Source organism: Eucyclogobius newberryi, unplaced genomic scaffold, assembly GCF_026437365.1.
Source record: "Eucyclogobius newberryi isolate DKJ021-1_F unplaced genomic scaffold, fEucNew1.0.hap1 SCAF_13, whole genome shotgun sequence".
Lineage (NCBI taxonomy): Eukaryota > Metazoa > Chordata > Actinopteri > Gobiiformes > Gobiidae > Eucyclogobius > Eucyclogobius newberryi.
Window position 1 is genome coordinate 28064305 of NW_027315757.1, and position 12188 is coordinate 28076492.

The following is a 12188-nucleotide window of genomic DNA, read 5'->3' on the forward strand; positions in this document are numbered from 1 at the left end:
GCCTGGAGCGCTGTTTCTCATTGGTTCCCATGACAACCAGGCCTCCTCTTTCTCCGCTCCCCCCTCCAGCCTTCTGCTCAGTGTGGACCATCCGTATCGCCCATCCGCCGTCATCGTGTTCGTCGACGTACGTTTGTTGAAGCAAACTAGACTTTTTCACCCCAAACGCCCACATATTAAACTAAACTAAACAATGTGACCACAACGGAGACCCAGAGTTCCAGAGATCATTTGAACTCCTGTACATTTCAACCTCTTTCACAGTTTTATTGTATGTGTTGCATGTTTAGACGTTATGTTTCATTGTCTTAGTTCGGGCTATTCACAATTGAACTACAATGGAATCAAAATGGAATTAAAATAGTAATCAAATTGAACTCATAATGGAATCAAAATCGGATGAAAATAATAATAACATCAAAATCACAATCAAATCGCAATCTCAGTCGAATGGATGTAATTAGCAAAATTGCAAAGGCTACAATTTTTTGAAGTGCCACAATTTCATCCAAAATCAAAATATCCTGTTTTATTCTGCATAAAAACGTCTAATCGTCTAGTTTAGATCTGTTCAAACATGTTCTGAAACATATGGAATTAGTTCATTCGTTTGTCAGTTCATATTTCAATCTTTAAAACGAGAACTTTGAACAGAATACTAATATTACAACACAAATCACAACTTTAACCTCAATAAAAATACTTATGCAATTAAATATGTTTCCCAATCGCTTCCTTCCGCTTTAACGCTCAAATAGGCTTAATCTTCATCGTTGCCAGGGATCAGTGGCGATTACAATGCGCACGACGACCAGATTTCCCTCCGAAAGGCTCAGCAAAAGAACTATCTGCACCACTTATGAAACAAGGGAGGACAATAAAGCACAGGTTTAAAACAAGCCAAGGAGACACAACTTTTGCACGGGGCCGATTTAGCATTGGCAGGCACCATGCATCACTGTCACCTTTTTAACGGCGGCTAAACAAACATGTGCCGTAAAGGCAAACAGGGCTCTGAAGCAGCAGACCTTTACTCCACCGGGGAATCCCTGGCTTTATGTGGCGCTACGGCCGAACCAGTGCCCAGCCATGGAAGAAGCACGCAATTCTGTTACTTACTAAAATTACAGATGAAGCGCCGTGAACTAAAAGTAGAACATAAAATAACGAAATCAACTGAAAGAGATAGCTTGAAGTACCTGTTTAGAAATGTGCACTATGTCTTTGGTCAATATAAGCAATTCAAATCAAGGTTGTTGTTTTTTTCTACTGAGTTTTATGTATTTGTTCTTGTTTACTCAGATCTGGGGCTTGAACTCGAAACCTTTAGACAGGATGTCACCGTGAACGTGTTAAAAATAACCATATGAAGAGTACTTTTCACCTCGAATTGTAGAAAGTAAAGATACCTGCGCTCAAATGTAAAGTAAAGGTAAAAAGGACTTGTTGTAAAAAAAAAAAAAAGCACAGTAAAAATGTAACTAAAGTGCAATACTTTGACTTTGACTGAGTTCTACCACTGCCAATGCCACAGAACCTGTCCTGCCAACAACTCGTGTCCGTTTGGTTTGGTAAAGAGTTCTTATGTAGGTGTCCTGTTGTTTTTAATAGCATGTTAATATAAGAGAATGTGTGAAGTTTCCCTCACACATTCGTCTTGTAACACTTTCTCTTGGCAGCTCCACAGGGTTTACTTATCAAATATCCACTGCACATCTTTACGTTTTAATTACCCTTCTTGGTGCAATTTTCTCTTTTTATTCATATTGTGCAATGGTTTACTGTAGCTTCAGTTTGACCCTTGACCTTGGAGCTGAACCGCCAGCGCTTAAACTCAAGTTGGTGAGACAGTATTTTATCTTAAATTAGAATTGTATGTGTGAATCTTATTTTTTATAGAAAAGCGTTTAGATCTTTAGATGGATTCAGTTATTTGCAAAACTTGCTTTGCAGTTAAAGCATTTCTAGAAAAACAAAATCAAAAACCAAAAAAAGGTTATCACTTGCGACACAGTTTATTCGTAACAATAATATTAAATTCAAGCTGTAATATTATGGTTAATGTTCACTAATTGTAATTTCATGCTTTGTCCAATTGGCCTTTAGAATTTAGGAAATCCTTTTTATCATTAGTTTATAAGACAAAGTTACCATTAGGAACCATAAAGAGCCTACAAATCACGTCACTAAACAACACATTTAATGATTTTCAATATTATTATTATCTTTTATTGCATTTACAATACAGTAAAGTAAGTAAGTAACAAAACAAAAACTGCGATGTATTGCAAAGACACCCACATAGTTCTTTTAGGTGACAGCAGTGATAGAGTTGTCACCGGGACACTTTTAATTTGTTGCTTTGACCCCAAGGCCACTGGTAATTTAGTCTCAGGCGCTTCTTTAATAAGTCCAGGCGAGACCCTCTAAGGATATGGTTTCAAATCCTTCTCCCCTTTCCCTTCAGTATTTAAAAACCTGGGACATTTACATGGCTCTGGACCTCTTCTCTTTTAATATCTTTACTAAGTCTTTGCCTGTCTTTGCCACACCTAGTGTGAAAAGGACTCTGCACAAAACAGGACTACACTGCTCTCTTGTAGTTTTGTGGTAAATTAAATTAGATAATTAGGGGAAATCATCAAAATTGGCCCTACATATCAACCTAACAACATCAATTTCTCTGGATTCTAAACCATCGGCCATTAAAAATCCATATCCATTGATTTTAATTAGAATAGTAAGTCAAAAGAACCAATCGACTAATAGTGAATTATTTATTTTGATCATTGTAATGGTTATCTGGTCTATACAGCCTCTAAAACACATACAAAAAGACATTTTATAACAAATACAGCGGCATTATAGAATCAAAATGTCAATAAAGAAGAAAAGAAAGTCTAATTTTCATCAATAACACTTTATTTGAAAACGAATTTAACCAAAGAGTTGAAACTATTTCCTTCCCTTCCCTTCCCACTTTTATTTACCATTTTAATGCTTACACTTTCTCACCTCTTTAACATATTTTTCTCACAGGAATGGAAGTGTTGCACAGCTCAGCTCCCCACACTGCAATCTTATTATGCGTGGCCAATAGAGGGTTATGTGTAAACTGACAGACGCTTGGCTGGCTTCATGGTCCTGAGTTTTAGGAGGGGATTGTCGGGGGCTTGTTTGCACCCGTCTGGGGGGCTCTGCTACATGGAGGGCGCTACCTGTGTGCACGTGTGAGTGTTAGGGCGGCGTGTGTACTAAATATTGCATGCCCCCGTGCTCCGGTCCGACTTGTCAGAGCAGCAAACTGATGGTTCTATCCCAGAGGGCGTGCATTCTTCCTGGCTGACTGATTAAGACGTCCACAGACTTGTTCCCACTCTTCCGCACACTTTTACATCTGTGTGCGCGGCGCGGCTCATACATAAACATGACGCTCGAATGCGGCAGTAGGGGAAAACGAATGCGCTTCCACCAGTCAGACTCTAGACTGAACAATTTGGGGAAAATCTCTAATATCGGTAGCTCTTTTTCCGAGGAGCACCTATTAGATTCTGCTCCTTCTAAACTAGTCCATGAGCATTAACATGAGCGCAGACTGTGGAATATGGACTGATAAACTAATAACAAATCATTTCAGAAGTGTAGCAAATACTCTACAGAGACGAGCTGTTTTCTGACAGTTTAAAGGTGGAATGGACGATTTTTTTCAGCAATTTTTTAATCATATTTCCTCGTGGCGTGGATAAATCATTTGTCCTGCCACGTATCAATCATAAAACGCACCTACCGCTCACCTGCAGCCGCGTGCTGTTCGTCTCCACGTTTCCGCGTGCCTAAGCGCATGGATCTATCATAATATAGTTCCCTCAGTGTACGACGCAAAATGAAGACGGAGAAAGACAGTTCGAGCTGACGCAGAAGTGGACAGTAATATACGGGAGACGAGAGATGCGATGCGCTCCGTTGCGCTAATAAACAAACGCACGTGTGTGTTGTATCAAAAATCGTCCATTGCGCCTTTAAGCAAGAATTTAACCAAAAAAATGTCTCATTGGATATTCATATTTGTCTTATCATAACTACTGTGTAATGTATGTGTATGTGGGGTGTGGCCCTTGTTTGCACTATGGTTGCCAGGTAACAGTTGTGGAATTACCTCTACGTATGTCACATCTGCTGCTCATGTCCAACCAGGAAGTAACATTAGAAACTTCACCAAACTTGTCAAACTGGGGAATTTGTATTGATTTGTTTATTTTGTAACATCTTAAATATAATCGTATTCACTACGTTTGAGTGAAATGTGTAGTCTTGTCAGTCATTTTCACTTGAAGTAAGAGTACTGATAGACTTTGTGATTTCATCATTATGACTTGATTGCTGTGCTAAGCGCTCGAGTGCACAGACTTGAGCAGGAAGTTCAGCAGAGTGTTTCTTCTTTTCTCAATCAAATATACAGCATGTTGCAAGGCGCATTTTCTACTTTCTAAAGGGAAAACTAATGTATTAAGTCTTGTTATTTATTTCTAACGGAATGGGAAGTTCAAATTCACAAGACAATGCAATCTGATAATGGCACAAAGATGGACGTGCAACGAAATGAATCAGAGCAGAGAGAGAAATTGGGGGCACGGCGAGTGAGAGATGGCCTGAGTGAGATAATAGAGGGAGAGAAAACACAGCCAGGAACACGCTTGGGATTGTGGGTAAAAAGTGTGTGACAGAGAGAGCCTGAGAAAGTGTGTACTCAGCTGTGAGATGAGACCTCTGCCTGCCGCCTGTGGGGAGAGGAGCAGTGTGTGTGTGTGTGTGTGTGTGTGTGTGTGTGTGTGTGTGTGTGTGTGTGTGTGTGTGTGTCTCTGTGTGTGTGTGTGTGTGTGTATGTGTCTCTCTGTGTGTGTGTGTGTGTGTGTGTGTGTGTCTCTGTGTGTGTGTGTGTGTGTGTGTGTGTGTCTCTGTGTGTGTGTGTGTGTGTGTGTGTATGTGTCTCTCTGTGTGTGTGTGTGTGTGTGTGTGTGTGTCTCTGTGTGTGTGTGTGTGTGTGTATGTGTCTCTCTGTGTGTGTGTGTGTGTGTGTCTCTGTGTGTGTGTGTGTCTCTGTGTGTGTGTGTGTGTGTGTGTGTGTGTCTCTGTGTGTGTGTGTGTGTGTGTGTGTATGTGTCTCTCTGTGTGTGTGTGTGTGTGTGTCTCTGTGTGTGTGTGTGTGTGTGTGTGTCTCTGTGTGTGTGTGTGTGTGTGTGTGTGTGTGTCTCTGTGTGTGTGTGTGTGTCTCTGTGTGTGTGTGTGTGTGTGTGTGTGTGTCTCTGTGTGTGTGTGTGTGTGTGTGTATGTGTCTCTCTGTGTGTGTGTGTGTGTGTGTCTCTGTGTGTGTGTGTGTGTGTGTGTCTAGAAGAGTTGTGCTTTGGATCTCATCACTTTATAATCACACAGGAGGGTCTTTCTGTGCTGTCACGCTGTCTGATTTGAGTAAGAATTAACGCTATAGTGAAAAGTTAATCTTGAATATCAATTTTGTTTTTGAGAGCATGATATGTGTCACGTTTTAATGTATATATATGCATATTTAATCAAAGGATCTGGTGGATGGTCCGCTACCTGCTTGTCTCCATGGACATGTGGCCTCCTCAAATGTCTACATGTTTAAGAAACTATTTAAAGCAATAACAATCAAGTCATGTCAATGTAATGATTCATGAATAAAGATGCCAGTGATTATTTAAAAAATCATCCGTGGGAGAGTTGCATGTTCCTGTAAAACCAGAACAAAAATGTGTTCCAGACCATCTTTTATTTTTGTAATATAGTGGAGCAGATTTTGTTCTTCTTTGCGCTTTCTTTTTCGATTGTGATGGAGGACTTTTTAGTTTACTTGCATAATCGTCCACTCTTAAAATGAACTTAAATGTGTCAATGGAGACAAGCAGGTTGTGTATCCTCACCAGAAGAAATACACAGTGCACATTTAACCTTAAAGATTGCAATTATCTGTTTACAAGTGTAAATCTGTGTTTGTTTTTTTGCAATAGTGGGGAGATTATTTTTCCAATATGATAAGATTGAATAAGTAAACTCTAGGGCAATTATTTTTTTCATTCTGCTATTTATTTGTTGCAGCTCATGTCTTTTAACATTACTGTAAGCACTTTTATTATACTATTTATTGTAATATTTTCTGTAGCAGTTTAAAGTGTCCATTGTGGTTCAGCAAGTGGCTTCTAATTAACAGATCCACCAGCCAATTCTGCAATTATGTCTGGAATCAAAAGTCTAGATCGATTAATATTGGGAAAATGATAACTTCTTTTGACACATCTAGGCCTGCAACTAACGCTCATTTTGCTTATCGATTAGTCTAGCGTATATTGTTTCAATTAATCAATTAGTTGTTTTGAACTCACATGATGAAAATATTTTTACTGAATTTGACCCAGTTGAAGCTGAATTGAAGCAGTTTGAGGATCTTGGTGTATTTATAAACAAGAGAGCGTTTAATCAAAGAGTTTAATCTAAATTTACACATTTTCTGTGTCATTTTCAGGCAATTGTGGATCAGTCATAAAGCTTATTTTCTCATGTCATGTCATGTTCTGGAACCTGGAAAGAAAATAAAAATAAATCCTGAAAATATTTTTTGTCTTTTTATTTGATGTAAACTTCTGTATTTATTAAGTGAAAATAATAAATACAAATAAATCATCATCATACTAAGCGTATCTTTTGTCCTTGTGATTGCAGGCAGTGGATTGATGGGCAACTCCTCCGCTTCCTTCATGGGGACCTTTCTGGCCAGTAGTTTGGGCTCTCCCCCGTCCCACCCGCCCCACCCGTCCCGGCCACCCTCCTCGCCCTCCTCGCCCTCCTTCAGGGGCGGTCCACACTCCAGCGCCTCGCAAATCTGGTTTCCCCATTCGCACGAAGGTATCTCAAATCACACACAAATATGAGTCCAACATGATCAAGCCCCTTGTATGACCTCTTTGTCGTCCAGCGGGTTCCTGACCATGCAGCAGTTTTTGTACAGAGAAGGTCAGAAGTTCAAATCTAGTGGTATTTCATGCATGCCAGGGGAAAGTCAGTCAGCAGACCATTCAGCTGATCTATCCATGACAGTTTAATATGGTGGATCCCACATGGCACGCAGTATTGGGAAAAAAACATGGAGCAAGGGGGCGGTTTTTGTACGTTAGTGTGTTTTGCTGCTGAATTGGCCGGCATAAAACAGCCCCGTAAACATCCATTTTGTGTGGGCCAATAAAGCAAAGTACTTGGTTTTATTGCAAAATGCATTTCAATTATTACAGAAGACATATTATCGGGCTGCATGATTCAAATGATTATGATAAGGCTGTTAACAGCAATGTTGATATTATTGCTAGATTTGAATAGACTTTTTGACACAATCATTTCCGTGATATTAAAACAAATATGTTCATGTCTTAGTGCATTAGTCAAACTCTGTTAAAATAAAAACTTAACACAGACTAAATCAACTCTAAATCAAGGCTAATTCAGACGGAATAAGGAATATCATTATCATTTCCGACATTTTCATTTTATAAACAGTACTTTTATGTCAGTTGGAGGACCATGATCTTATTGTGATATATTTCGTTTGTTGCGATATCGATTATTGTGTTTTTATTGTGCCAATCTTGTGATATTGATACTATTGCAATATATTGTGTAGCGCTAACATTTCATGCTTTTTCTTTTCTTTTGATTCTTTTTCTGATTTTTGTCAAAAGCTATGACACATGTATTTATATTATTATTATTTAACATTTTGGTTCATTTAAAATTGTAATATTGATTTAAAAGGACTTAATAACAGTAATTGAGCCATTGACGTTTGGTTCGAAACTACACAACTTATCCCCATCCTAAATTCTTTTCTTAAATTCTTTTTTGAATAATGGAGTAAGTACAGAGCAGTGGGCGTGTATGGGGGGCGTGTATGGGAGGCGTGTATGGGGGGCGTGTATGGGGGGTAGATGAAAACAGGTATGTTCAGAACAATGGTGCCTCAAATGTAGGAGATTAAAGATGATTCAAACATGAATCCTTCTGAGTGAATTCATGATGAAGGCTAATCATCATAACACATATTAAATGCTCTTGAAATCAATTTAGCATAATATGTCTTCGTTATTCGGACGGATTAATGTACCAAATTGAGTAGTTTTGTCATCTTATCAAATATAACATCATAAACCAAACATATTATTTTAAAATGTATGAATTGTTCTGTTTTCTAATCTCTGTGACCAGCTGTTCTTCTGCAGTGGATCCCAATGGGGAATGTTTGTTATTTGTGGTCAGTGAACAGAGCTGCTCTAGTTGCTTGATGTGTTTGGCTATAGGGCGGCCATTACTGTGTGCTGTTGGATTTCTCATACCACTGCATACCCTGCAGTCACACCAAATTCTTTCCACTTTTTCCCATGTCCCTATTGTGTGTGACTGCTACAATGATATAAGAATCCACAGACAAAGGGAGAAGGAATGGCTTTGATAACACCTCAAACTTATTTTGCAAGCTTTGTTTCTTTGACTATATAGTTCTAAGACGTCATTGTCATGGCTTTCCTCTTGTTGCAAAGTAGAATAATATTAATAAGAGTGATGATGATAATGCCAGGCCTAATAAAAGTAATGGAGGTGATTATGACTGGGATTATTGCTTGCTTGGCAATGGAGGCCATTATCTCTATTGCAGTTTAATTGCATATAACACACTAAGAGCATGATTGAATCCAGACTGTTCATCAGCCACATTCAGCTGTTCCCTGCTCAAGATAATTGCATATTGTCTTTTTCCTGTTTTGCATAAAAAGCAAGTCATCAGAATGAGCGGCACAATTACGCAGCCTCTCGCCGCCTCTCCCCGGGTGTCAGCAGAACCCCACCAGCAGCAGCGCCACTGGCTCCTCAGCTCAAACACTCCTTCTCTACGAGTGATTGTAAAGTGGCTGCTTACATGCAAATGCTAGATGGATTTTGTATTCAAAGATTATTATTAAATCTTGTGTGCCTGGTACCTACCTGCCTAAAACAACAATAATAACAGTATTAGAAGCTTTGCCAGTGATCAAAGGGCTAATTAAAGATGCATATCTATCGGACAAGTTGCAATAACCACTTTTCACAAAAGATGTCTACACCAACGCTTTCAGAGGAACAAAACATGGTGGGTGGGGATGCAGATTTTGGTGCAAGAAAAAACAAGGACAGATGTAGACCGTTTTAATGAATTCAAACTTGTTTTTTTACTAAGCACTTGGATTAGACACAGGACTAAATTTGAACATCCATCCAACAATTGACAATAGAAAAAAAATATCATAAACTAACTGTGCAGCTTGCAGTTTGCTCATAGGCCTTGGACCAGCTGGCATAAGTTCAAATTGACTCCTTACTTTACACTTAAACCAATCATAGCCTTATATGTGTGAGTCCAAACACACATCGCCTGCGTACACCTGTCTAATCCTCTTCTGTTTGATAGGCCTTTCCAAGCCTATCTTCAGTTGTCCATCTTTCCTTGTGCCGACTTTTCCTTTGGTGGGATTTAGCAGCCCCCCCTCCACCACACACGCACACCCACACACACCCACATGCACCCACATACACGCGCGTACACACCCACACACATGCCGTACTCTCATGTCAGCCTGCATCTTGTCCTTTCAATTAGTTAAACCTGGAGCGATCCACCGCAGCACACAGCCCCTCCTCCAGCGAAAGGCCCGTCTTCTGTTCTTATCCCGGGCTGTGTTTCATTGCGTCTGTCAGTTTTTCTCAATTAGTAAACCTGACGGCCAGCTCAGTCTGCCCCTCCTCTCCTTTTGCTCTGCGTCTTTAATGCAGTTTCCCTGTTTCATTTGATATAGGGCTTATATGAATGCTAAGCACATTCATATGTATAGCCTATATAATGTGTCATTTTGGCAACAGAACACCAACACATCTGCCACTGTGATCACTGGAGATTTAGCTCATATATGGAGAAGAATATTACGATTATGATTATTAAGCTATAATTAATATTGTTAGTTGGGCGATATTGACCCAAAAAAATATGTTGATATTTTAATAATAGTCAATCCACAAATCTGTTTTAAAAAAAAGGTTTTTTTTTTTTAGTACTATACAAATGTAAATTGTGAATTAATCACAAAAGTGCTAGAAAGATAGCACCTTATACCCTTGAAAGTATGAAACATATTTTTGGAATCAGCTCTTTTTGTAGAATTGTTTTATATGTTGATTGCAAGTAATTATTACATTTTTTTTATTTCACCGTATCTTGAATGAATGGAGAACACATTCATGTCTTGAAGTGTCATTTGCTGATGCCGCCTCCTGCATGTTGAGCTGGCATAATGCGCAGATGGGCAGCTATGCAGTCAGCAGTGGGAGCTAAGACCCGGCTTGCATCGCCTGCAGCGGCATAGACAGCGGCAGAAGCAGCAGCTTCCCTTGTCCCGCCAGATTAATGGCTGAATGGGCTCTGCCGTGCCCAGCAGTCCCCCTCTCGCCTCCCCATTGGAAAGCATGCTGAAACTGAGCGGGCTGGCATTATCGGGCACAGCCAGACCGCACTGTAAAAAAGGATTATGCCATCAATCGTCATGCTCACAAACAACATGCTGTTGCAGAAAAAGCCCCTCTTTCCCGGCTTGGATAAAGACTGGCAAGCCATGCTCTGCTTTCCTGCCTTCAAAAAATGTCCATGGTTAACAATAGGCCGCCCTCCTTCTGCGCAGATGAATTGACATAAAATCTTGATTCATCATTGCAGTAAAACAAAGAGGGTTGAGGGGTACTTGAAAAGGTGCAAGAAATAAAATACGGAGGGTATGTAATTATCACCCGCTTGCCCTGTGCAGAAAGCAGCGGCCCCTGTGCTATTGTGGAGCTGTTTGGCCTCTCTGCGAATTTCATTAATTAAGACTGGAGGCAGCTCATACAGGAGGTCATTAGGCCCACTGCAACACTCCTCCCTCTCCTGAGCTGCTGCAGCACCGGCCCCATTGTTCTAACAGCCAAAAGTGAGACATTCAACACTTGGAAAAGCTGTAAAAACATGTTAGGTTCACATACACAAAGGACTCAAATCTATTGCATCTGCACTTTCTGGGATTACGGTTTGCCAACACAAATAGGCCAGTGTTTCATTTAGTACCTTGAGCTGTGATTTCCTGTGATTTCCTCCTCCATCTTCATTTGCGTAGTATGTGAGTTGTGTTTGAGAGAAAGGTCAAAAGGGCAGACAGGTGAAGAGACAAGAAATTGCAAGGATGAATTAACATTAGGATGTACCGTAACCCAAGCCACATTTCCACCGGGGTGGCACAATGTAGATGTGGGGGGATTTCCACAGGCCGAGTGAACTGTGCTGACCCATGGAAGTGGTCTGAACTGTGGTGGACGCAACCAGCTCTCGCTCAGCACTGCCCAATGGAACTGTTGTTCTTTTTGAAATGTATATAGACAAAAAAGATCACAGAAATATGCACAGAGAGAGGGAGTTTATCAAATGTTTCCATGTTCAAATTTCATTTTTCCATTTGTTTAGTATCTCTTATTATCATTGTTCAATACAAAATGTATTTTTTCATTCAATTGATATAGTTTTGTTGTCTTGTTTTTATTGTTTTGTTGGCATTTTGAGTGTTGCCTCTGACAGTTTGTTAAATGTCTTTCAATCATTACCTGCAGGGCTGTTACCTCTTATTTAATGACATAAAAAACACAAATATCCAAGGTGATTGTAAATGTTGTAAATGTTGCTTTCACTTCATCAATATACAATAACCTACAATCATATTTATTGTATTTTGATTGCCGAAGTTGTTTGAAATTCTGTGTTCTAAGCTCAAATATACATGCTTGAATATACCAAACGTTCACTTGACATTTCAACCTAGCTGTTGGTTTGTAAAGGTCGGCAGCTCCTCCTACTTTATCTCTGTACACACAAACCTCAAATCCATCTTTATTACTTCAATCATGTCGATGTGCCAGACATTGCCAGTTCTGGAGAGACGAGGCAAGGGCCCATATGTTTCTAAGACATAACCGCAATCCTATCCCCAAGACTCGGCTTGTCGTTTATTGTTTGCGTTCCAAACTGGGATCGGGAAGGCAAACATGACAGGCAGAGCTGGTCCTTATTTGCGTATGAA

At 39.8% G+C, this 12188-nt stretch overlaps 1 protein-coding gene across 1 annotated transcript in view; it reads left to right on the forward strand.

Moving 5' to 3' along the window:
• bahcc1a (BAH domain and coiled-coil containing 1a) overlaps positions 1–12188 on the forward strand; it is a 70456-nt gene that overhangs the window by 37491 nt on the left and 20777 nt on the right. Inside the window, exon 3 of the mRNA XM_072443267.1 lies at positions 6736–6918. Coding sequence (XP_072299368.1) covers positions 6736–6918 — 183 coding nt within the window. The remainder of the gene's footprint in view (positions 1–6735; positions 6919–12188) is intronic.